The sequence below is a fragment of the Pongo pygmaeus genome, chromosome 5 (assembly GCF_028885625.2).
Source record: "Pongo pygmaeus isolate AG05252 chromosome 5, NHGRI_mPonPyg2-v2.0_pri, whole genome shotgun sequence".
NCBI classification, from domain to species: domain Eukaryota; kingdom Metazoa; phylum Chordata; class Mammalia; order Primates; family Hominidae; genus Pongo; species Pongo pygmaeus.
The window spans coordinates 167164109-167190866 of record NC_072378.2 but is presented as its reverse complement, the minus strand read 5'-3'; the positions used below and the strand labels follow the sequence as shown (position 1 = coordinate 167190866).

General features: G+C 47.9%; 1 protein-coding gene across 4 annotated transcripts in view; it reads left to right on the top strand.

Annotated features, from left to right (window-relative positions):
* Window positions 1-26758, top strand: part of RPS6KA2 (ribosomal protein S6 kinase A2) — a 444300-nt gene that overhangs the window by 404073 nt on the left and 13469 nt on the right. For all 4 annotated transcript variants that reach the window (XM_054491090.2, XM_054491089.2, XM_054491092.2 and 1 more), the window contains 5 exons: window positions 1316-1446; window positions 3665-3790; window positions 20089-20178; window positions 21977-22135; window positions 24969-25130. In XM_054491090.2, the coding sequence (XP_054347065.1) occupies window positions 1316-1446; window positions 3665-3790; window positions 20089-20178; window positions 21977-22135; window positions 24969-25130 (668 nt within the window). The remainder of the gene's footprint in view (window positions 1-1315; window positions 1447-3664; window positions 3791-20088; window positions 20179-21976; window positions 22136-24968; window positions 25131-26758) is intronic.

Sequence of the window (26758 nt, the reverse complement as noted above, 5' to 3'; positions counted from 1 at the left end):
GGTAATGTGATGCTTCTAGTTCTAGCTTTGTTCCTTTTGCTTAAAATTGCATTGGCTATTCAGGCTCTTTGTTGGTTCCATGTTAACTTTAGGATTGTTTTTTCTAATTCTGTGAAAAATGACGTTGGTTTTTTGATGGAGATTGCATTGAATCTGTAGATTGCTTTGGGTGATATGTTCATTTTGATGATATTAATTATTCATGAGCATGTGACGTTTTTCCATTTGTGTGTGTCATCTACAATTTGTTATTACTGTGCACTTTTGAAAATAATTCTGTAGAATTACTCCCAAAATTTTAATTTTGAAATTTTAAAGTTGGCTTTAAAAGTTGCCAGTTGACTTTCCAAAAGATTATGCCAGTTATGCTCCCTCCCACAATTATAAGGGTGCCCACCCCCTAGCCAAACCCAGATGTGATTGATTTCTTTCATTTTTGTTAATTCATTAGGCAAAAGAGTTATCCTATTTAAATATGTGTATGCTTACTCTTTAGAGAGATTGGGCATCTTTTCATGCCTATGGCAGCTATCAAAATTCCTTCCTTTGAGTATTTTCCTCTTTTCTCATTGATCTCTGGGAGCTTTTGGGCAATAGAGAGTTTAACCTTTCATCTGTTATGTATGATGCAGATTTTTTTTCCCCACGAGGCATTTATCCTTTTGTTTTTCTTAATGATAAACTTGAAATGGGATCAATCTCACAGCAGTCATGCTTTTGAACACAGATCTTACAGAGGTCAGAAAAATCTTAATGGAAGGGAATTACTCCTTTTGTACTATGCCTTGCTGTGGACAGGAGAAACGTTGCCCAAATGTCCTTGAAGAGCAGAGCACGTGCACAGCACACACACAGTTATGTAGCTGTGGGCGCAGGGGTGGGGCCTATCGAACCTAGAGACCAGAAGCTAAGGATACAGGATTCATGTTCACTGACAATTCCATCCTGAGGTCATTGGTGCCTTCTTAACTGAGTCTGGAGTGGGTAGGGGTGGAGGAGTGTGGTCAAGAATATAGAGTAAATTCAGAAGTTAGCAAACTAACAGATGCCATCAATGATAATCCTAAAGTTTTTGTTCTGGGTATTTTTGCCATTTAAAAACCAAACCATTAGCACGACCCAAAAGAACATAGTTTCATCTGGTTCAGCATTTCTACATGTCTGTTTTACCTTTTCCTCTGCCACAGGCATACACCACGTGCACACACACACACATGCACATGCACACACATACCACATGCACACACACACTATCACTTCACCCCAGGGTCACCCAGCTTTCGTGACATCTGAACTCTGCCCCTGTCACCTGCAGACTCTCCTGGCGTCCCCCCGAGTGCAAACGCTCATCACCTGTTTAGAGGATTCAGCTTTGTGGCCTCAAGCCTGATCCAGGAGCCCTCACAGCAAGATCTGCACAAAGTCCCAGTTCACCCAATCGTGCAGGTAACTGTGTTTGCCTGCAGTGGGTTGGGGGTAAGAGGGCACTTGGATGATGGGTGACTGGTGTTCCCTGTGGCCTCAGTCACCCTGGGCTTGGGTGCTTAGGATGGGTGGACTTTAATCACCAATTCTTCTTCCCTCGCACTTTCCATTGTTCTAAGTGTCTGCCATGGTGGTCCCCATGATGATCTCACATGGTGCTCCTTCATGGTGGTCCCTGTGACGGTCCCCATGGATACTCCCCATGGTGGCCTCCTGTGGTGGTCCCCACGTGGTGTCCTGTGGTGGTCCCCATAGTGGTTCCTGGGGTGGTCCCTGTGGTGGTCCCCATGCTGGTCTCCCAAGGTGGTCCCTGGGGTGGTAGCCATGGTGGTTGTCATGGTGGTTCCTGTGGTGGTCCCTAGGGTGGCCTCCCATGGTGATCCCTGTTGTGGTGGTCTCCCTGGTGGTCCCTGTGGTGGTCCCCGTGGTGGTCTCCATGGTGGCTCCTGTGGTGGTCCCTGGTGTGGTCTCCATGGTGGCTCCTGTGGTGGTTCCCATGGTGTTCCCTGTGGTGGTTCCCATGGTGGTCCCCGTGGTGGCTCCTGTGGTGGTCCCTGTGGTGGTCCCTGGTGTGGTCTCCGTGGTGGTCCCTGTGGTGGTCTCTGTGATGGTCCCCGTGGTGGTTCCCATGGTAGTCCTTGTGGTTGTCCCATAGTGTTCCCCATGGTGGTTCCCATGGTGGTCCCCGCGGTGGTTCCCATGGTGTTCCCCGTGGTGGTTCCCAGGGTGGTCCCCGTGGTGTTCCCCGTGGTGGTTCCCGTGGTGTTCCCCGTGGTGGTTCCCGTGGTGGTCCCCGTGGTGGTTCCCGTGGTGGTCCCCGTGGTGGTTCCCGTGGTGTTCCCCGTGGTGGTTCCCGTGGTGTTCCCCGTGGTTGTCCCCGTGGTGTTCCCCGTGGTGGTTCCCCTGGTGTTCCCCGTGGTGGTTCCCCTGGTGTTCCCCGTGGTTGTCCCCGTGGTGTTCCCCGTGGTGGTTCCCATGGTGTTCCCCGTGGTGGTTCCCGTGGTGTTCCCCGTGGTGGTTCCCATGGTGTTCCTCGTGGTTGTCCCATAGTGTTCCCCGTGGTGGTTCCCGTGGTGGTTCCCCGTGGTGGTCCCCGTGGTGTTCCCCGTGGTGGTTCCCGTGGTGGTCCCCGTGATGTTCCCCATGGTGGTTCCCGTGGTGTTCCCCGTGGTGGTTCCCATAGTGTTCCCTGTGGTGGTTCCCATGGTGTTCCCCGTGGTGGTTCCCATGGTGGTCCCTGTAGTGGTCTCTGTGGTGGTCTCCCATGGTGTTCCGAGCCCTTGCTCTTACCCTACTTGGCATTCGTCTTAAAGAGGGAAGGTAAAGCCCTGGGAATAATGTCACCATGGTGTCTATGGCCAGACACTGGAGCATCTTCACTGTGTGGAGCCCAGCCAGGACTCTAGGGTAGCAGTTTAATTTGTGGGCATCATTTTCCCATGATGAAATGGAATCTTTGGGAGGTCTTTGGAAGGTGATATTTTTATAATGAGTTTCCCACCTAATAAATGTAACCAGAATACAGAGAATTCTAAGGGATTAAACTTAATTAAACTTAATTCTAATTATGATTAAACTTATTTAAGAATTAAATCCGGGTAAGTTGGATGGCATTGGATTTCCATCCTATTTCCTTCCCTGTGGCCTTTGGAGAAATACAGGTGTGTAAAGTGGACGTTGTCATGACAGTGCAGGCTGCCATGGTGGCTTTCCGTCTTAGTTAAGAGCGGGTGGGTGGGGCTGCTGGATGCAGGTGAGAGCAGGTTGTGACTTGGACACCATGGAGTCAGATTTCCGATGAGATGTTTCTATCCAGAGTCTTGCTCTGCACACAGGCATTGGAGCCACACACCCAGCAGCTACCAGCACTTCCTTTTCACTTTCACATTCTCCTGCTCTCAGATCTTTGCGAGAAACATACCAGCCAGTGGACACAGAATGGCCTGGTGTCTCAAAGTTAAGAGTCATAGCCCAAGGAATCAGAGAAGTTGGGATTTAAGTCAAGAACATCACTAAGTAGCTCTGCAGCCTTGGGCAGGGGGACCTATGAGCTCCCGGGCCTCCACACACTCGGTTCACAGTCGGCACCTCTCTTCGCCCCACATTCTGTGTGCGTGTAGCTGCACCGTCCCCTTGTGTGAGGGTTCCGACAACTCTTCTTCTCTTGGTCCCTCTGCAGCAGTTACACGGGAACAACATCCACTTCACCGATGGCTACGAGATCAAGGAGGACATCGGGGTGGGCTCCTACTCAGTGTGCAAGCGATGTGTGCATAAAGCCACGGACACCGAGTATGCCGTGAAGGTAAGGCAGGCCTGCTGAGTGAGCAGGGCCCTGTGTGAGTGCAGCGTGTGGGAGCATGTACAGCACGTGGGAGCACGGAGTGTAAGAGCATAGCAGGGCCCTGTGTGAGTGCAGCACGTGGGAGCATGTACAGCACGTGGGAGCACGGAGCATAGGAGCACAGCATATGTGCTCGCGTGCTCAGCTGTGCAGTGACTCCAGCAGGGACACCTGAGCTTGAGTGAACATTCTCTCCATTTGCCATTTTCCAAGTTCTGATATGATGGAGTTCAGTTTGCTTTGATATGAGGTCACCTATTAAAAGGTAGCTTTGCAAATCATGAATATTTTCAGTCATATCCACCACGTAGGGACTGAGCACCTTTCGTAGCTTTGTGTATGACATACACCAAGAGTAAAAGTTTTGGGGCCCCAGTATTTTGAGAAGATAGAGTTGGGGGACAGGTATAGAATTTGGCAAGGAAAGGAAGGAAAGAAAAGAGGGAGAGAGGAAGAAAATACTCAAAGAAATAAATAAGCTTGTATTACTTACAACAAACTTTGGCAGAGAGCTAATGGTTTTACTCCCAACCTTCAAGAACGTTATAGAGAAACAATTCTTTATAATCCAATTTGGCAATCTCTACATAGTAACTTTAGCTTCTGTAATTGTTGCTGCTTAAATATTTGATCTGGGAATCCAGAATACCAGTTTCTAGAGATTTTTGGTTAGTAAAATGTGGATTAAAGGTAAAGCTTCCTGCTAAAATCAGAATGAAATTTATGTTAAAAAAAAAAAATATATACACTGTACATCCTCTCCAAAAGACAGCAAGACACTTGAAACTCTGCCCCTTTCCAGTGGAGCCGAACCCCAGGCTGTCGCAGAGCAAGGTCCCAGCCTGTGCTGCTGTCATGACCAGGACCCTCCCGGCTTATTCCCAGACACGTCTGTAGCACACGGTGCTACACTTACCCTTCAAAGAACATCTGCCCAGCCAGCAAGTAGTGTAAAAAGAGTAATTTTCATCAACTGTGATTCTCCTACACTCTGAAGAGATTGTTCAAAATAATGACAATGTTGAGATGACCCAGTTCCATCCTCATTTGCCCAGAGCTCCACTGACATTTTGTGAAAACAGGTATTTCAAAAGGGTAGATCCTCAAGCATGGCTGGGGATCCTCAAGCGTATTCACTGGGAATGTCTACCGTGTTTCTTCTACTGGGAAAACACTTTGCTGTCACAAAAGACGCCAGCCGAAAAAAAAATCTCAGGTCCCTTGACTTTGTTTGGGTCAAGAATTTATGGATTATTGACAAATTTATCTTGAATTTCTCAAACAAAAAAGAAAGTTTAAATATGGAGAAATAATCCATTTGTGATTTGCTCTGATACCATCTCTGTGTTTGGTCTGCCCAGAGTCTTGAACATATCCAGGAAGGGTGAAAGGAAGGAAATAGATCATGATTTCCAGTTCCTGGAACGGTAACTGGGTGGAGACTGCAGCGAGGGTTACTGTCATGGTGGAATGTCCACCCGTGGTGTGAAGAGCAGGAGAAAACCAAGTTTTGTTATGAAGTGGTTGCCTCTGCAGCCTGGGGTGTGGGGCGCGTAGGCTTCATGCGTTTCTAGGATTGGATTGTTGAGACTGGTTTGTCCTGCTCCTCCATCTCATTGGGAGAGTTTTTTAAAGGAGAACTTAGATGGGCGCCTACCATTTGCATACCCAGGTGCTGTTCCTGTGTCCAGATGTTCCAGTGGTGAAGAGTAGACCTGTATTATGCCTTAGACAAGAGAATTTCACTTGTACTTTGAAACGTATTTCACATATGCTTTGTGAGCCTGCATAGGCTCCTTGGAATTTTTTTCTGCCTGAGTCATTGCTCACAGGATTTCTTTAGATGGTTTATCAGCTGACAGACAGCAATCCCAGAAACAATCACTGCTTCCCAGTGAGCTCAAAGAAACAAGCCTCTGGTTTGGTCAGCCCAGCAGCTGCAGTGCCCTTCTAGAAACAGCCTGCTACTGTGAGGCAGATCAGCCCCCATTTTGTGCCTCTGCAAGTAAATCCCCCAGTGACGAGGCGATGGTGTGTTTTCTCCTAATATTCCCATATCCAGCTCTTATATAGACACTGTCTGAATTCAGCTTTGTTACACAGCTTATACTCAGTCCCTCAGTCCTCAAAGATCTTGTTAGGTCAAACTCTGTGGAATTTCAGCAACAGCTCTCGGGGAGAGAAGCCAGGCACTGTGACTCTGGCCGATGGTAGAAGAAAGAGCCTGGTCTTCCTGTTACTCTTTCACAAACCTTGAAGTTCCCTGGACAAATTTGGCCAGCAGACATGGCAAGGATTTCCCTTGTCCCTTCTGAGACTACAGTAGGTAATAATGTGTTGTCTGGAAGATGCATAAATTAACCAAGCACAGGAAGGTGCAGCCCCATGAACGGCCCGGGACTTTTCAGAGAGATGTGGCTCGTGGTCCAGAAGGCTCCTGTGACCAGAGCCATTTCAGAAGCGCGTTTCAGCCAGTCAAAGGAGAGGTGACAATAAGTTCAATTATCTGCAAGTAGACATGGTTATTTGGATTTCCTTCCAAGGTGAACGAGTTGGCATTTCTGTGCAACGAGCTTGTTATTTAGAATGGGTCCACTTGTTACCAAAACTGCTTTGACCCAGTGCAGAGCACTGTGTGGTTTTGTTTTCAGCATTTCCAGGTGGAATATAGTTGAAATACTTTTGGCCTTGTCTGTATCTGCTGACTTGTTCATGAGAAGCAGCATCTCCACCTATTGATGGACTAAGAAACAGCAAATTTTGGTGACTTCTAACATGACCCAGAACTAAGCATGTGGCAGCTGATTGTTGGATGTGTGAGTTGGATCTCAGCTCAGCAGATGTCCAGCCAAGATTGTCACTAGAATCCGGCTTTACCACTCCCAGTTGCCGCTTGAGCCGTATGCAAGCCCACCTACCCCTGGCTCATGGATAAAAATGGGGTCAGCTTCAGAAGCAGTCCCATCACAGCCAGACAGGGCGTCCTCCCATTCAATGGCATGGATGACCCAGAAATGTCCCCACCAAGTAATGACAGAAAGAGAAATGCAGCAATCTTTACTAAGCAATGAGGAGAGTGACCAGAATCGATGGATTCTGCCCAGGGCAGTCATATTCATTTGGGGTAACTGTGGCCCCCAGGGGACACTGGCAATGTCTGGAGACTTTCTGATTTTTCCAGCTGGGGCAGGGGCTCCTGGCATTGACGAATACGGGTCAGGGAAGCTGGTTAGCATCCTGTGGTGCACAGGACAGCCCCCACAACCTGCTGCCCCAATGAAAGGTTGAGAAGCCCAGCCTCAGCATCCTTGTGGGTGAGGGCAGGTCTCATGTAGATAAAAGCCAGGAGGCTGATATTTTGGAGATGGGGATGGAGTTTTTCTTCTTCATTGAGTTTCTGGTGAGTCCTTTAGCAACAGGATGATGATCAACCAACAGCTCAGTGTTCCCCACGTACTGCAGGGCGGCCCCCCACCCCCACCGTGACTGGGCCGTGACTTACAGTGCAGGTCCTTCTAAGAGGAGAGTGGGGCCAGCTCTTCACCTCTATGAAGGTCAGGTATGGAGGTTCATAGTGAATATGGAATCATAGTAGTTCTCACATTCTTAGAATATCATTATATTTTGCTTTAAGTTATTTCTGCATTTTTGCAGGTTTCTAATTTTGCCACCATAGTTACCCTGAATAATGTAAACTACATTTAAGGTTCTACTTAAACCAGTTTACCTGAGTAAATCAAACAACAAGATTGTTCGATTTGCATTTATTTTCAGCTGCATTTTTAACTTGAGTCCCTGCTATATGCTGGGTACTGTGCTAAAGGTTGTGGGAAGTGATAGCTAGAATTGGTCTTAATTTTAGTCCTAATTTTAGGACCAATTCTAGGTATCACAGTCTCCAACACAGTGCCCAGCTTAGAGCAGGGGCTCAATGAACATGGGCTGAATGACAACCTGGATTCCCAGGCTTGTCCCTCCCTCTCGACTTTGGCAAACAACACTAGAATGTCCAAGATCCTTCACTGGGGCAGTCCGGCCTCGGGCGGGAAGACACTGACCCTCTTCCTTCTCACGCGCACGGCACTGTTTCAGGCTGGACTTGATGCAGCGTGTTCTGCCAGTGCCCCCAGCCAGTGCTCTGATGGTTGAATGAGAAAAGCTATTATGTTCCCTCAGCGCTTCCTCTTCCTTTTATCAGACACATTGTAGATGAACAGATGTGCCCTACTTTCTAATAACTACAAGCCATTTTATTGGGACAAAACAGCTAAGTAATCTAATGTAAAACTAAAGTCTGCCTTTGTTCTTATAACCAATCCAGGGAGACTAGTGGTGGGCGATGAAGTTGTATAGGGCTTCAAAATAGCATGACGGATGGCTGCATTGCTGTCCACACATTAGGGCACCCTTCATTTAAAATAAGATTAAAATAGAAGTAACTATTAAGTGTTGGAGGTAATTGTGATCCAGGAGGATTAAAAGGAAGGGGAGAGGTGTATTTGAAAGAAAAAATAATATTCCTATTCCATCAAAGATGCTGTATTCACTTTATAAGAATTGAGAGAGGGAATTATTTGTTTTTATTTTATTCTTAGGTCTTTGTTGCTTAACATAATTAGGTACATATTCTAGATAGTGCTGATTTGTATAAATGGAAGGATTCCTGGCATTATATTGGTGGGGGAATATGTAGGAATATGTAAATATATACAGTTGGCCCTTGAACAACACGAGGTTGAATTGTGAGGATCCACATATGCAGATTTTTTCAGTAAATATACTGGAAAATTTTTTAGAGATTTGTTACAATTTGAAGAAACTCACAGACAAACCACATAGCCTAGAAATATTTAAAAAGTTAAGAAAATGGTATGTCAGGATGCATAAAATATACATAGATGCTAGTCTATTTTATCATTTTCTACTGTAAAATATACAGATTTATTATAAAAACTTAAAATGTATCAAAATTTGTGTGCTCAAGCATAGACCATACGTGGCATCATTTGCAGTTGAGATAAATGTAAACAAACATAGATTCAGCATTAAATCGTAGCTGCATCAAATTAACTGTGGTAAATATGGCACTACTGTAAGAATTTCACAGCAGCCTTCCATTGCTGCTGTAGTAAGCTCAGGTGTTGGAAGGATCCGCTTTAAACATCCTGTGACACTCATCGTCTCCATGTGAGGAGTCTGTCTCTCCAGGGAATTGGGAATAGCAGTAAAAAATGGTATCTCGTGGTTCTCACATATTTTTCACCCTGTTTAGTGCAGTACCATAAACCTTGAATAACACCATAGAACCACTAAGAAGTGCCGTGCCACTAGGGACGCTGTGAGTGCTCCCAAGAGGCAGAGAAAAGTCATCACATGACCAAAAAAAAAAAAAAAGTTGAATTGCATGATACGTACCCCAGGTTGAGGTCTGCAGCTGTGAGTGCCCCCCTTTTCAGATAGATGATCCATCTTGTGAACAGATGACATAAACTCACTATATCCATAAATACAGTCCCATACACTAAATGTATTTTCTCTTCCATATGATTTGCTTAGTAACATTTTCTTTCCTCTAGATCATATTATTACAGAATTATATACTGTATGTTTAATACAGTATATAATTGTATAATTATTCTTAATACAGTATATAATTATACAAATACAAAATGTGTGTTAATGGACTGTTTATGTTACTGGTAAAGCTTTAAGTCAACAGTAGGACATTAGTTAGGTTTTGGGGAAGTCAAAAGTTGTATGTGGATTTTCAACTTCTTGAGGGATCGGTACCTCTAACCCCCATGTTGTTCAAGGGTCAACCGTCTACACATATCATAGCTAATTCACTACAGAAATGTTAGTTTGTGTCACTAGTATCTCCCCTTCTCATAAGCTTAATGCACATACCTTGAGAGAACTCTTGGCCATCTCTACTAACGACTCAAGTTTTTATTTATTATAGATGTCATAATAGGCATAAAACTACATTACATTATTCAAGTGCCAGTTTTGCCACCTTGACGCTCTTTTGCAAAACACTTACGTCAGTTCACATATGAAGAGGAAACTGCCCGAGAACTGAAGTTCCTGAGACCAGGAGCTGCAGGCATTAGATAGAATATGGTGACGAGAGTTACGAGGATGACGAGAGTAAATACTTCATACTCAGTACATGCCAAGCACTGCTATAAGCGCTCTGTATGTGTGAAGTCATTTAATCCTCACAGCATCCCACGGTGTAATTATTTTCATTATCCCCATGAGGGAACAGAAACTCAGAACGGTTCAACACATATGCGAGAAGTCGCAGCCGGTCAGTGGGAGAGCAGGTTCCCGTCCAAGCAGTCAGACCCCGAGTGCGCACACTCTCGATCCCTGTCCAGCAGACCCACTCATCATAAGGCAGGGAGCCCCAGTGTTCTGTTTCAGCCAGATGCTCTGTGCATCTCAAGAGTACCCAAACCATGAAAGCATGAGACAGCATTCAGAGCAGAGGGGGCTGGGCAGTAAGGCTGGGCTTCAGAATAGCTGGAAAGCTCAAGTCACGGGACCTGCAAGAAAAATCCATTGTTTGATAAACAGCCAAAGTCCCTAGGCTGTAAGGGGAAGGTGTGCCAGGTACAAGTGGAGCTCTATGTAAAATCGCACCTGAGTCTCCTGGTCTTATGAGTCTGGGTGTACCGCAGTGAAAGGTCCTGCTGCCACCAAGTGGGCCATGGTTCAGCTGTGTAAGTGCTGAGCGGCAGCCGGACCGCTTCCTCTAACTTCACCTCTGAGGGCACAGCGTACCTGGTTCCTCCAGCACTCAGCTGCGAGGCCCCTAGTCAGGGCCCCGGCCCCCGGCAGCTGCTCCAGCTTCCTTCCCCACAGCATTCAGGATGGTCTGCATTCGTGTAGACCTTTGTTTTCAGTCTGTGCTCCAAGGTCACTGGTAGCACTAGCCCCGGCTCCTGTGGATCATGGCCTGCTCGTCCTCAAGGCAGCACCTGGGCTTGTTGCAGAAGCTATATCTTGAAAGAGCCCATGGCCTAACGCTGGGCATTGCAGTGAGCCGCACAGGGCTGGAGAAGGAGAGGACTCAGGGGAGCTTGTGTTCAAGTTCACTCCAGAGGATCCAGTGCCAGGTCCGGCAAAGAATTCTAAGCCATTGAGAAAGCAGTGGATGGCTTCACCATGGGGCTTCCCAGTATCACGTGGGGTGTTAGCTGCACCCGTCCTGGGGAACAGAGGTGGCTGTGCAGCTGAGTCAAACCACTGTGGCCAGACCTGGAAAGAGAGAGGTCAAGGCCAGTTCTGTCTTTAGGGATCAAAATGCATTTTTTATAGAAATCACGTGCAAATTTGAAGCGAAGAGAAACAGCAGTTGAGAGTTGAGCTACGTGGGGGAGCAACATTAACCATGTCAAGAACAGCAGTGGTGCAGAGACAGACAGAGGCTGTAGATGCCTTCACAGCCACAGCGGAAACACAGAGAAAGGAGCGTTCACAGGCACAGAGGCTGGGACTAGGAGCAGTTAAATAAAATAGAAAATAATAGAAAAGAAAGAAAGCAACATTTAGATGGACAAGGAAGGAGACTGGGCAGCTTTGGTAACAGATTGCATGAGTGAGGAAAATGGTGGCATAAATTTCTCTTCCACCAGAAGAGAGAGACTCAAAGAAGACGGGAAAATGACTGTATCGCCCGCCAGAACAGATAGCTCTGTCCAGCCTGTGCCGCTGCACAGGCGTTCTCTAATCAAAGAGCTCCTCAGTGGAATTGGTTGGGCATTTGTATCTCCTCGAAACACACATTGGGAAGCTGCCTTTCTGGCTGATTTAACCCTTTGCCCGTTTTCCCCAAGAATACTCACCAGCGGCACTTGCGGCTGCAGCATTTGCCCTAAGATAACTTTGCCGTGAAATATCTTGCTTTTATTATTTATTTTTGCACCGCTCTAGTATACCAACTTTGGAAACAAAGGACGTCATTCTATCGATAGCATTCTGTTTTTAGTAGTGGCATTTCCATTTACAAAATATAGTCATAATCGATTGCTGATAATGTCAAATCCTAGAAAACGTAGCATTCCTACATGGGATGTTAACTTCGTTCTCAAACAGTTGTTGGCCAAAGATTCGTTTGATGAATCCAATTTTTCCAAAATAGACAATGCTGATGATTCAGATGATTCTGATATTAGTTCTGTTTAGAAATAACTCCAGTAACAGTTTTTAAATTTTATTTTCACATTGAAAATCAGATTTGCTTCAGCCTCAATGAACGTGTTTATGTAAAATTAAATGAGCGCTGGCAGCGAGCTGCACTTTTTTTTTTTTTCCAAACGAGAAAGGCTTAATGTGATTGGCTCATGGTTTTGTTTCTCGTATGCTCAGCCCCTCCCAGCAGGCATGCGGCGGAGGACGGTCATCAGCAATAAGATGTAGCATGTGCCTCCTGCCCACTGCCGTGTCCCCGAGCCCATCTCACAGGCTCCCACCCACCAGCCAAAACTTGGTTCTCAACTCTCCCACTGCAAACCTCTCCCCGGTCTTTCAACACGGGCTAGTTTCCTATTGTTTAGGAATGCAACACATTACCCCACATCTAGTGGCTTAAAACAACCTGAGCTTATTGTCTTCCAGCTCTGGGGGTCAGAATTCCAAAATCTGTCTCACTGGGCTAAAGTCCAGTGTCCGCAAGGCTGGTTCCTTCCGCGGGCTCTGGGGGCTGAGAGTGGATACACAGCAGATGGTGGCCAGGCCGGGTGCCCAACAGAAGTCTGACCCGCACCTGCAGCCAGCCCCTTTATCTACAATACATAGCTCGGGAGGCCAGCAGCTGTGTCAGGCTTGCAGGAAGCCAGATTGCTATCTCTAGTGACAGCCCAGGAAGCTGAACTATAACTTCTGTGACAGTCAGCCCCACATGGCCAGGACTTGATGAATGACTGACAGCTTCCTAAGTTCTGTCCATGCTTCCAAGTCAGGACCAACCAGAGAACACAAATATGCACCCGAAGCCCACAGGATGCCCTGATTTTAGTTCCCCGCCTCCATCTTTTGCAGCCAGCAGCCCCCCTCACCCACATCATCTTCCCTATGGCACGTTCCCCCTGCATGGGTTGTTCACTGTCTGTGTGCACGGCCCCGTGAGGACATCCACTCCAGGGCAACAAAGGCTTTGCTTTTGCTGTAGTTTCAGCACCTCAAGAAAGTCAGGCACATGGCAGGAGCTCACTCAATTTTAGCAGACAATGAAGAGGCTCCTTATCTTCATTTAGCATAAATATTTGGTAGTGAAAGGCTAAGTGTTGATTAAAAGAAAAATATATGGCCGGGCACAGTGGCTCACGCCTGTAATCCCAGCACATTGAAAGGCCAAGGCGGTTGGATCACCTGAGGTCAGGAGTTTGAGACCAGCCTGGCCAAGATGGTGAAGCCCCGTCTCTACTAAAAATACAAAAATTAGCCAGGTGTGGTGGCGCATGCCTGTAATCCCAGCTACTCAGGAGGCTGAGGCAGGAGAATCATCTGAACCCGGGAGGCAGAAGTTGCAGTGAGCCAAGATTGTGCCGCTGCACTCCAGCCTGGGCAACAGAGCAAGACTCCATCTCAATTAATTAATTAATTAATTAATTAATTAAAAATAAAGACAAGAAAAAAATATGAGTCAGGAACTTTACTTCAAATTCGAATTTTTAAAATCGGAGTTTATAATATAATTGTTCAACAGAGCACTTCATGCCTTTGGAATCCATTTCATTCTGCAGCAATCCCCTTGTTCAGGAAGCGGGTTACTTTTTTCATTCATTGAGAATTTTTTTTTTTAATTGGAAGCTTTTACTGCAACAGACGCAGGGCAAGGTGAGAACACAAACCTGCTGCAGGGAGCTCACAGCTTAGCCATTTAAGAATTGTGTCAGTGACAGAACCAGAAACTATACCGAAAAGTGGAGTGCAACTCCGGAATCTGAAATTAAATGAGCTTTACAGTTGGTTTGGCTCTTTCTCTTGGCCTATTGTATCTTCAAACACATGGTACCGATACACGTGCCTGTTCACTGACAGTCCCACAGGTCAATTTCCCTTCGATTGTCTGAAAGCTCGTGCAGGAGAAGGAGAGAAGACCGCGCAAGCTCAGTGGGGCTGGGTTTTCCCAGAAAGAAGCACATGAGTTAAGATGCAGCTACTCTCCCTTTTCGGTAGCAAATTTTTGTTGTTATGGTATTAAAAGTACCTTAGTTTGCTTTAGCAACAGAATCTGATAAGAAATAAAGTGAGATCCTTAGAACTGTGGAAGAATATGTGTCACCCAGCTGTTAACTGTAGTGATGTGGCGCGACCACGCAGGCCTGGAGCGCGGGCCAGCCTTCCTGAGGAGGCTCCAGTCTGTACTCACGTGAGACCGTTGAAAAGAACGTGGTGTTTCTGTGCCCATCTTCATACTGTGTGTGTAATTTGTCAACCAAAAAAGAAACGGAATTAAGACAGATGCTTGGCATGAATAGAGCTTATTTTTAGAAGAACTGATGAGCTTGGAAATTTTAACTTTTTCCACCAGGATCAAACAGGAGTTCTTTCTCTCTGTCATTAGTTTAAATTAATTTTACCGGAGAAGTTGTCTGTTAAATTTTACAAATGATTACATGCTCTCCTACCTTTGTTTCAAATATGATACTGATCCTTTCAGCAAGTCAAAGGAAATGGCCTGCCTAGCCTGAGTGTTCTGCAAGCCTGTGAGCTCACGCCACCGCCCGCGTAGTTACTGCCTCAAAGCCATCTGGTCAGGTTGCTCAGTGTCCCAGGAGATGGTGTCTCCACTGATGGAGAGAGACGAGAAAGACAGGGAAGGTAGAGAAACGCAAAGACCAGAGGAAGAGGGAAAGGTGTATCAAGAGCGGTGAAGTCTCCTGTTGTCGCCTTCAGCCAGCAGGAGGAAAGGTGTTATCAAGAGCAGCGAAGTCTCCTGTTGTCGCCTTCAGCCAGCAGGAATGGCAGTGTTTGGCACATGGCCACATGTGTCCCTGCTAAGGAAGATCATGGGGGTGTGCCATCCGTGTTGAACCCAGAATTGCTTCGTGGAGATTCAGACACCTTGACTTAGCATCCCTAAGCAAGGTGGAAATATTCAGCCTGCTCGGTGGCAACACCATGGAAAGCTTATTTACCGGCTGTGGTGGGTGGCCAACCCCTGGAGAATGTCCTTTTCTGGAGGTTGTAGGAGGCCTTTCTAACCAGCTGTTGCCAGATGAGAAAAAAAAAGCTGAGTGAGCTTGTCCCCCGCCCCACCACACCACTCCTACTCCGTAGCATGTCAGTATTATTTGAGCATCAGCCTGGAGGGGAGGCCTTGTTCATCACCACGCTTGCTGAGAAGGCCTCCCTGTTTTGTTGCATAATAAAAATTATAAAACAATATTATTCTCAGAATGAGGAACACCATCCACCAGAGCTTGCTCTAATAAGAGTGAGACCAACACGGTCAACCCCAAGAAACCCACCCCATAGAGAACAAGTGCGCTGGCAGGCACTTGGGGCCCACTCCCTGGTGCTCCTAAACAGTGCGTCCAAACCCCGGCTGCCCGCAGCAGATCCAGGTCATGTACTCCAGGACTGTAGCCACACCTCACTGCCCACTCCTGGGTTAGCACTCTCCAGCCTTACCTTTCTCAAATAGCTCACCCTCCATGCAAAAATAAAAACAAAAGCAAAAGAAAAATTTTTTTCGGAAAAAGAGTTACAGGGAAAAGCAGCCAGCACTTTCTGACAACACCCGGGACGGAAACGCTGGGTCAGAACTGCCTTGCCACTTCGTATCAGAGCCTTGTCTGCACAGGCTTGATTTGGAATAATTCTCCCAGGTCAGGGGAAGGCAGGAGCCCAGGAGGGCCATGTGAGAACCTATTCTCACCATGACTCCCTTCCAGGATGTGCCCTATAATCCCAGCTACTCGGGAGGCTGAGGCAGGAGACCCTGGTCTGTGGGACTTCCCTTCCAGGACGGGGAGCGCCATTTCCCATGCAAACCCACCCTCCTCGCTGCCCTGTGCCTCAGAGGCTAGGAGGCCAGGAGGCTGTTAGGGACCGCTTCCATGCCTCTGGTTTCCGGGCAGTTCTGCTAGTGCGAGATGACAGACACCACAGGGCAAGGGTGGGGAGAGAAGTGTCGGGCCGAGGCCTTTCTGCCCACAGCCCCTGTCAGGGCGCACCTTCCCACCCCACGCAGCCCCTTCTGGTCCCGTGACTCACCCTCCCCACCCCACGCAGCCCCTTCTGGTCCCGTGACTCACCCTGCGCAGCTCTTTGGCATTGAGAGCCAGGACTACCCCCAAGGCATTACATTGTGCCTTGCTGGCCGGCCACTGACCCTCCAGCCACTCTACTCTTTTGCAAACGATCCTTTAATTAAGCCCTCTGGGTTGACCCAGTTGGTGTGACATCTGATTTTTTTTTCCTGGGGCTGTGACTGAAACACGCTCTACTGCTGACATTAGTTTTGAACATCACACTGCTTCATGGCACTGACTCGCAGTGAGGATTCAGAGACAGGACCGAAAGCGGCATTTCAGGGCTGTAAATGTGGCAGGTCACAGCTGCTTGGTCCCTTGCCTGGCGGCGTCAGGGTAATTCTATTTTATCTCTGTAATAGGAATAACTCACTTGTACCAAGTGCTTTCTGTGTACCAGGGAGAGTATGAAGGGATCGATTCATATTAATTTGTTGAATCTTAACAGTGAGCCAGAGGAGTGCCTGGTGTTTTCTAGTTTTTACAGATGAAGAAAGCTAGGTGCAGAGAGGCGCAGGGAGCTCCTGCAACCCCACAGGGAGTGGACAGGGAGGCTAGGTCTCAGCTGGGGGTCAGACTGGCTCAGCGGCTGGGCCGCCAACCACGCGGCACGTGGCCTCCCCGGGAGCAATGCCTTCCTCCCCTTTCCAGCCCTCCATGGGAGCTGAGCCTGCAGACACCCACGTTCAGGTACCAGCAAGTGACATGGCCACAGGCCAAGCCACCCACACCCACAGCAGTGTTCTCGCCTGAGACAGCAAACATGACTTCCCCTCGGGAGCAAACCAGATGTTTGCTGAAAGACCGCTGGCTCTACCCTGCGGTGAGAAACAGCAGCACTCGTGGGCCCCTTGGAGTCTCCTCCAGATAAGCTCCTGCCCCCACAGGACCTGGGCCTGGGAGCTTCTTTCATTTTCCTCCATTTCCCCAAATGCCACCTCAGAGAACAGCTGGTGTGTGGTGTTTGGTTGTTGACAGAGGTGCTTTGGGGGTTCCACCAAGCAATTAAATGATTTTGAAAGGCGTAACTAGTATGTTTAAAATGTAATAGAAGTCAACATGCATGCTCAAATGTGTATCAGATTCTAGCAAATGACCAGGACACTGGCTCCGATGGGTTGAAATCCGTTGTACCTCACATGTGCACATACATGCTAGCTTTTATTACAATTTAAGATAGTTTTTAAAGGAAGCAAGAGTTTAAGGTAATCTGTCTTTGAAAACAGTTTACAAATACTTATCATTGTAAGTCAGAATTTTTCTGAAGACTCACAACAAAAGAACACATAGAAATAAAATAGATACTAGGGTTGATAGGGCAGCCATCTGTAGTCCCAGATTCTTTAAAATAATAGTCACATTGTCCTCCAATTTCAGCTTACAAAATAGTAAGCTGAAATTTTGGAATTCTTTATTTCATATTTTGAATAGACAATATATTCTTGTGGTTCAAAATTTTTAAAAATTCATGTGGATACAGCAAGGTCTCCCTCCCACCCATGGCCCCCCAGGCACCCTGTTCCCCTCCTCACAGGAAGGCAAGGCAATTAAATGTTTCCTCCTTCCTTCCAGGGTTATTTTATGCACCCACAAGGAAATGGATGTGTCTATCTGCATTCTTCTCTCCATTTTTAAAACAAGGGATGGCGTAGGATGCACCTGCTCGCGTCGGCCTTTTTTACTCCTTGTATCTTGAAGACGGTCCCTGGCGGTGGAGAAAAAGCTTCCACTTTCTTGTTTACTCTGCATCTTGTTCCATTGTGAGAGTGATAAAACAGATTCATGCTAAGAACACATCCCTTTATCATGAAATCATATTTGCAAAAAAATCTTCTACTGAATATTTTTATAAATTTATAAATGTATTTTAACCTTCTCCAATTGCAAAGACAGGATCCTGGCCCCGATAGACGGGATACCCACAGGCAGCCGGGAGCAGAGGAGTTTGGGTACCTGACAGCCAGCTTCCCTACAAGCAGTGCAGGATCAGCCTCCCAGGACCTGCTTAGGCTGTGGCACGTTAGGGAACGTCCCCCACCCCTCCTTGAATGATTGTTTTAAAAGTCTGTACTTGAGAATGATGCATTTATGTTGGCAATAGAAATAGTCCTAGTGTCCTAGCTAAAACTTCAGTAGAATTCAATGCAGCAGAAGGAGAGAAATTTTGTGTCCAGAAAGGGACCCTAACTCTTCTGCCTGTTTACAACGCAAGCTATTAGGACTCACAGATCATGGGCCACTGATGCAGTCAGAGCTGAATGGTGGCCGTGGCAGAGCATCCTTTATAATGGGGTGAGAATTGGCACTATGGTGATTTTTTATAATGGTGACGGGGAGTGGAGGAAGGGTGCCTAGGGGACAGATTACGAGCAGTGAGTCAAATGCTACCCAAGTGTTGAGTTCTCTAAAGTAAAGAAATAGCCAGGTGTAGTTGCTCATGCCTGTAATCTCAGCACTTTGGGAGGCTGAGGCAGGAGGATCACTTGAAGCCAGGAGTTCAAGACCAGCCTGGGCAACACAGCAAGACCCCATCTCTACAAAGAATTTAAAAATTAGCTGAGTGGGGTGGCACACACCTCTGTAGTCCTAGTTACTCTGGAGGCTGAGGCAGGAGGATCGCTTGAGCCCAGGGGTTTGATATTGCAGTGAGCTATGCTTGCACCACTGTATTCCAACCTAGGCAACAGAGTGAGACCCTGTCTCTAAAAAAAAAAAAAAAATTAAAGAAATAGAGTTTTATGCAAAGCTCTGCCTAGAGACTTTGACATGATAGAATTTAAAAGCAAATCACCCTTATATTCTAGTAGTAAAATGACTGCACATTCTCCAAATAGAGACTATTTTAAAATTAGGTTGAACTAATGTGAGAATAGTACAAATCATGGTTAGGAAGGTGTTTCCAATCGCTTTTCTTCTGCTCTGAGTGTTTGCAAAATACATGTTGCCAATTTCCCATGAGTGGCGTGCCCTCCTCCCACTGGTCCTGTCCCCACAGCAGGGGCGGCAAGGGCGGGACTTAGGCACCTCCAGAGGAATTAGCCACCAGGGGCCAACAGTGACTTCCTGTTTCCAAGGTAGGCTTAAATCCCAACACCCTGTCCTCAGAAACCATATGTCTCCATGGGGTTGAAGCAACTTTATCTGTTATCCTAAGACATCGGATACAGATGCTGGGCGGGGGAGGGGAGCTTGCATATGTCTAAACAACAAGGCAGGTCTGGCCTGCTGCGCACCATCCCCAGCATCTCTTGGTGAGAGCCATGCGCCTCACCTCATTTTGTGGCTGGTTTGTAATTCCCGGAACAACGCAGGAGGTGCACAGTGGCTGGAGGCTTGTTGTGGATGGTGCCCACTGTGAGGGTGGGACACAGTCTATTATTTGGTGGCACTTGCATGAGCTCCCTACACATATGTCTCCACCCAACCTTATAACACCTTAAAATTCATGTCTGAAGTCTTGTACTCCTTTTTTTTTTTTTTTTTTTTTGAGACAGAGTCTCGCTCTGTCACCCAGGCTGGAGTGCAGTGGCATTATCTCAGCTCCCTGCAACCTCTGCCTCCCAGGTTCAAGTGATTCTCATGCCTCAGCCTCCTGAGTAGCTGGGATTACAGGCACACACCACCATGTCTGGCTAATATTTGTATTTTTAGTAGAGACCAGGTTTTGTCATGTTAGCCAAGCTGGCTGGTCTTAAACTCCTGACCTCAAGCCACCTGCCCACCTCGGCCTCCCAAAGTGCTGGGATTATAGGCATGAGCCACCTTGCCCAGCCTGTACTCCTCTTTTAGATGTAAATCTTACGCTAGTTGTCAAAGAAAGGACTTGCCATGAATTTCCAGGCAATCTCAGGTTATCCCTTGGTCGGGTGTGAGATTGTAGTGATTGGGCCACCTGGGGCCAGACTTTATCCAAACTCAATGGTCCACCAGCAGATACCACCCAGGAGCCTAAAGTAGACCCCTCACTGCCATGTGCTGTGTTTGTTCCAGATCATCGATAAGAGCAAGAGAGACCCCTCGGAAGAGATTGAGATCCTCCTGCGGTACGGCCAGCACCCGAACATCATCACCCTCAAGGATGTGAGTGGTCCCCGTGCAGCAGCATCTCCACTTCCTTCTGTTTCAACTGGCACAAAAAAGCTCCCATTCACTCAGAGCAAGCTTTCTCACATCTCATGCCTGTCTCAGCTGGTTTCCACCACCCACATATCTCAGTCACTTGGAGCTGACTTGCTGGACTGTGTACTCAAGTCTTTTTGACAGCCACCGCCCAGGCATGGAGGGAGCGAGTAAAACAGGAAGAGAGGGCTTGTGTGAATTACAGTCCACAGGTGGAGTCTCTCATAGAGGCCCATGGGGTGCAGGGTTTGGGATCTGGGAGCACAGAGAGGAGACAATTTTCCTCCTCATGCTCCAACTCCAAACTGATTCTAACATTATGAACCTAGAGTCACAGGATATTGGGCTACCTCAGTTTCCCTCATGCATAGTGATTGCTGCGTGCAAACGGTCTTAACATGCAAGCCTGGCATAAGAATAGCCAGAACAGGCCAGGTGCGGTGGCTCACACCTGTAATCCCAGCACTTTGGGAGGCGTAGGCAGGCAGATAACTTGACGTCTCCTGAAGGCAGATCACTTTGAGACCAGCTCTGGTCAACATGGTGAAACCCCATCTCTACTAAAAATACAAAATTAGCCGGGTGTGGTGGCACACGCCTGTAATCCCAGCTACTTGGGAGGCTGAGGCAGGAGAATTGCTTGAACCTGGGAGGTAGAGGTTGCACTGAACCGAGATTACACCATTGCACTCCAGCCTGGGCAACTGAGAGAGACTCCATCTCAAAAAATCAAAAAATAAAAAGAATAGTCAGAGCATATTGTTTTTATTTAGTTCATGAGATAAAAGCCAGTATGGATAAAACTATCTTTTTCTATTGCTCCTCTGAAGCAACAGCACGGCTCTGATACGTAACTTCGCCCTGGACTCTGCCTAGCCTCTCTGCGCTCCCAGCGCCTGGCCACCCAGTGCTGTCCGTGCGGTAGCAGCACAGACATCATGGGAAGCTGGTTAGAAATGCGGAGGGCCAGGCCCCACCACAGGCTGCAGGACCAGAACATGCATTTTAGCAAGATCCCCAAGATTGGATTGGATGCACGTTACAGTTTGAAAAGCACTGCCCTGAGGCCCTGCTGTTGCAAGGTGGTTTGCCAACATTTGCATTTCTTAGCTTCGTGGCAGGCCAGGCACTGTGGCTCACGCCTGTAATCCCAGCACTTTGGGAGGCCGAGGCAGGCAGATCACTTGAGGTCAGGAGTTTGAGTCCAGCTTGGCCAACATGGTGAAACCCTGTCTCTATTAAAAATACAAAAATTAGCTGGGCATGGTGACGTGCACCTATAATCCCAGCTACTCGGGAGGCTGAGGCAGGAGAATCGCTTGAACCCAGGAGCTGGAGGTTGCAGTGAGCTGAGATGGCGCCATTGCACTTCAGCCTGGGTAACAGAGCGAGACTCCATCTCAAAAAATAATAATAATAATAAATAAACAAATAACAAATATCTCCTGGCAGAGTCATGAAGCCATTTATCTCAGCTAAGGACACGCCCATCTCGTATGTCCTTACTCAGTCTCTGCTTAGCAGCGGATTATTAAAGCCATTTTTTTCCTAAAAAGAGCACATGTGGTATGACAGGAATGGCCGTTTGCTTCTTCCCTGCAGAAGCCTTGTTTGCACTCCCATAGGATCCTGTGGTCCCAGCCTCTCCCCTCTGACTTCCCTCTCCTGTCCCCTCTGGAGTAATTGCTCTTTCACAGCAACCAGCCACGGTGATGTGCGCGTCCCTGAGGCCCCTGTGCGCCCCTTCTCCACTCCGCAGGTCTATGACGATGGCAAGTTCGTGTACCTGGTAATGGAGCTGATGCGCGGTGGGGAGCTCCTGGACCGCATCCTCCGGCAGAGATACTTCTCGGAGCGCGAGGCCAGTGACGTCCTGTGCACCATCACCAAGACCATGGACTACCTCCATTCCCAGGGGGTAGGAGCCATGCCTGGGGAAGCCGTCGGGGAGGAGGGAGCTTCAGGGCAGGAACCAAAACCACAAGGGTTTATGGGTTCAAGAGCTGAGAACGCAGATTGTCCTGGAATTCCTTCCGTGCCACCGTCGTCCCTCTTGCGTCTGGAGGCTCAGTGACAGTGCAAGGGAAGAAAAATTCTCTTTTCCCGGCTGGGCGCGGTGGCTCATGCCTGTAATCCCAGCACTTTGAGAGGCCAAGGCGGGCGGATCACAAGGTCAGGAGTTCGAGACCAGCCTAGCCAACATGGTGAAACCCCATCTCTACTAAAAATAACTACAACAACAAAAAAAATTAGCTGGGCATGATGGCACACACCTGTAATCCTAGCTACTCAGGAGGCTGAGGCAGGAGAATCATTTCAACCCAGGAGGTGGAGCTTGCAGTGAGCTGAGATAGCACCATTGCACTCCAGCCTGCGTGACAGGACGAGACTCCATCTCAAAAAAAAAAGAAAAGAAAAATTCTTTTTTCCCTCTGCCCATCTTAGTTCTTCGGTGGAGGCCCTATAAACAAGACTGGCCAAAGACAGGTTAACAAGAGAAAAACAGAAGTTTATTAACGTGCATCTCACATACACATGGGAGCACCCAGCCATGAATAACTCCAAGGAGCTGTTAGAACTTGAGCTTATATAGCATTTTAACAAAAGAACAATAAATTTGCCAGTTGCAGTGGCTCACACCTGTAATCCCAGCATTTTGGGAGGCTGAGGCAGGTGGATCACCTGAGGTCAGGAATTCGAGACCAGCCTGGCCAACATGGCAAAACCCTGTCTCTACTGAAAATACAAAAATTAGCCAGGTGTGGTGGCAGGCACCTGTAATCCCAGCTACTCAGGAGGCGGAGGCATGAGAATCGCTTGAACCTGGGAGGCAGAGGTTGCAATGAGCCAAGATCACACCACTGCACTTCAGCCTGGACGATAGAGCAAAACTCTATCTCAAATTTTAAAATTTTTTAAATTTTAAAAAGAGTAATAATTTTTAAAGAAGACAAAGAAAAAGGACTGTGTTTCTAGGGCAGCAAACTGTGGGAAGCTAAGTCTATGGGAAACTAACAGAAGATGAGGGCTAGTTAGGAACATTTGTTATAGAGATTATTCTGGAGGCTTCTCCAGGCTGTAAGGGTCTAGAGTTTCCCTTCTGTCCTTCCAGGCAGAGAGGACAGGAGGGACACCTTTACCCATTTATATCCTCCTTTTAGGTAAAGAAGGGGAGGGCAGAGAGCTTTGCTTATATCTGCATCTTTTCAGTTGTTTTCAGCTCAAAATAATCCTTACGCCAAAGCAGCATATTTTGGGGTGGCTGACTCTGCTACCCTTTGAGGGTCTAAAATCATTTTTACCAACTTTAGCCAAAAAAATACTTTGGCCTTAATCAAAAGAAATTGAGAATTTTCGTTACTTGCAATGGGTAAAGAATTCATTAACCGGAGCGCAGGGACGCTGAGGCAGGGATGACGGTGATGCCTGAGGTTCACATGGGCCTCACCGTGATCCAGGCTGCACTTCAAGCTCTTCATTCACTGACTCCCTAACCCTAGATCACACCCACTGTGCAGGCGAGGGGCACAGGAGTTTGAGTATCTTGCTCAAGGTCACACATGAGTAGGTGGCCAGTGGGGTTGGACCCTGGCTCTCTGGTTCCAGGCAGTGCTCTTGGTCCCAGCCCTGGCCTCACAGGGAGGCGGCTGCACCGTATCACACGTTTCCTCTGTGCGCCATCTCTTCCCAGTGTTTCTCCTGAAGCAGGAAATACGGTCTTAGCCAGCTGTGTGCATAGTCCTGAGCCTTCAGAATGCAGTCATCTCCAAACGGGAATATTCTTCCAGGACCACACACTGGGTCTTTTCTGTTTGGTCACCCAGTGGTCTTGAGCATTAAGCACTTCCAGGTTTTCCCAGTACAGTCAAACTCAGGGGAAGCCCTTTGGATGATGTTTTCTGCAGATCTGCTCGTATTTAATGAGGGGAGATAAGGGAAGTAAAGCCACAGTCTTTGATTTCCTTGCCCTCAGGACCTCTGTAAACCAGGCCTGACTGCTGGAGTGTGTCCCTTTAATTCCCTTCTACATCATCCCACTGGATTTTATTAGGACAATTGAGATGTTCAGGATCCAAGCTGTACAAAGGCACGCCACATGTCCTCACAATGGCCCTCTGTCCCCTCAGAACACATTGCTTTGTGCCCTAAATAGCTGCTTTGCTTTGAGGTGTGCTGGCCCCACCATCATTGCAGCCGGCGCAGTCCTCCATGGGAGGCCTCAGAGCATGATTACAGAGTGACTGCATGATCGCGTGGCCCCGGTCCGTCTCCCCCACGAGTTGGTGTGCCCGAGACAGCAGGTGCCTGATCTGTGCCGCTCGCTGGTGCTGCTCCAACACCTGACAGTGCATGGGGGTGGGCACACAGGGAGTAGTTATTGAATGAATATCATCTTTAAAATGCTTTTCATTCCTATCACCAGAGCTCACCACATTTCCTTTTATGTGACAGCTCCAGTAAGCTGCGGCCTCATCTTGGAGAGGTGCTCACTTATTTACTCAAATATTCATTCACTGTAAAAGCAGGTGACACCAGGGGCTCAGATGTGAGTGACCACCACAGGAGAACGGGAAAAGGTAGGGGGCCCTCTGGAGAAGACTGCAGCTGTTGACACTGCTGGCCTGTTGCCTGCTTGCAGGACCTGCTGGGAAGACAGTTCCCAAATGCACCCTCCCCTCCAAATGCACCTGCCCTCCCTCTCCTGCTCAGTCCTCGGCCCCCAAGTAGGCACCATGCCTTCTGTCTTGCAGGTTGTTCATCGAGACCTGAAGCCGAGTAACATCCTGTACAGGGATGAGTCGGGGAGCCCAGAATCCATCCGAGTCTGCGACTTCGGCTTTGCCAAGCAGCTGCGCGCGGGGAACGGGCTGCTCATGACGCCCTGCTACACAGCCAATTTCGTGGCCCCGGAGGTGAGCATTCCCCGACTGCAGACCCAGGTCCCTCTATCTGCAAAGAGAGGCTCTGCCCCTTCCCACTGCAGAGCCACTGGACAGCGGGGACGTCAGAGGCGGCTTGAGCCGCGTCAGCAGTGGTGTTGGGAAACAGAAATGAGAACCTTCGGTCTCTTGAGCCAGGGGCCAATCTTGCTTAAACATAGTTGTTCTTATCATTCTCATTTTCCCATTTGAAAAAACTTTTCAGCAGTAACATTTTTATGTAAAATTGTCTTCTGTAGACAATTTGGATGAAATCTGCATATTTCTTCCAAGTTAGAGAGATGATGCAGTAGTCTCCTTATACAACCAGGATGCAGAGCTGCGGTTCACCTAGGATGGGAAATGGATCCGTCACAGCGCAGGGAGCAACTAAGTTTACAGATTTCCTCTGCACCCCAATTCTCACTCCAGATTGGTTCCCCGACAGCAGCAAGTCAGCAGCTGTCAGATTGAGAACTGCAGGGCTCCGGGTTGATTTGCCATTGAAAGCTCACGTTGTTCAGTGTCTGTGTCTGCTCCCAGCCCCGCTCAGAGCCGCTAGCAAGGCACCTGGTGAACTTCTCTCTTTTCACGTCTCCCGGGAACAAGTTCCATTAGGTTCTGAAGTCAAGGATGTGTTTATAAATCTAAGCCCAATTTCTTGCCTTTGAGAAAAGCCACTGAACCTGAGCCAGTGGTAAAGAGAGGAAGGGAAGGGCTGTGGCTGATGTTGCTGATGGGACAGGGGAGGAGGGAACTGGGAAGGAAGGCGGACTTCAGAGTCTGTGTGGATCCCGCGGGTTCTTGATGGAACTGGACCAGAGCTGCTCTGATGCGAGGGGAGTCAAGCGAGCAGCCGGGCCTGAGGCACCTGGCATCTCGTGGTGGGTCTTGGAGTTGTTTAAGAGGTCACCCAGGGCCACTGGTCCATGGCAAAGATGCTTCTGCGTGCTGTGACATGAACGGACGTGCAGCCAGGGGCTGGACTGAGAGGCTGTTTTAGGTTATGCAGGGGTCATCCGGACACTTGAGCAACCTGTGGCCCCTTTAAAAATAACCAAGTTTGGCTGGGTGCGGTGGCTCACGCCTGTAATCCCAGCACTTTGGGAGGCTGAGGCAGGTGGATCACCTGAGGTCAGGAGTTGGAGACCAGCCTAGCCAATATGGTGAAACCCTGTCTGTACTAAAAATACAAAAATTAGCCAGGTGTGGTGGTGTGTGCCCATAGTCCCAGCTACTCGGGAGGCTGAGGCAGGAGAATTGCTTGAACCCGGGAGGCGGAGGTTGCAGTGAGCCGAGATCGTGCCACTGCACTCCAGCCTGGTTGAAAGAGCAGGACTCCATCTCAAAAAATAAAAATTAAAAAAAAAAAAAGTAACCAGGTTATAAGCCTCTGTTCATGCCTTACTTAATCAATATTAATATTGATAATATTACAGGGGAGGAAAATCATGTTTTCCTCATCCCTCATAAGATCTTAGTTGGACCAGACCCCTGGAACAAAAGACAGATTAACAAGAGAAAAAGAAGTTTATTAACACACATCTTCTCACTTATGCATGCGAGATGCCCAGGGAATGAGTCTTTCTGGCAGAGGTGGCTTTGAATCCAGCCTACATGGC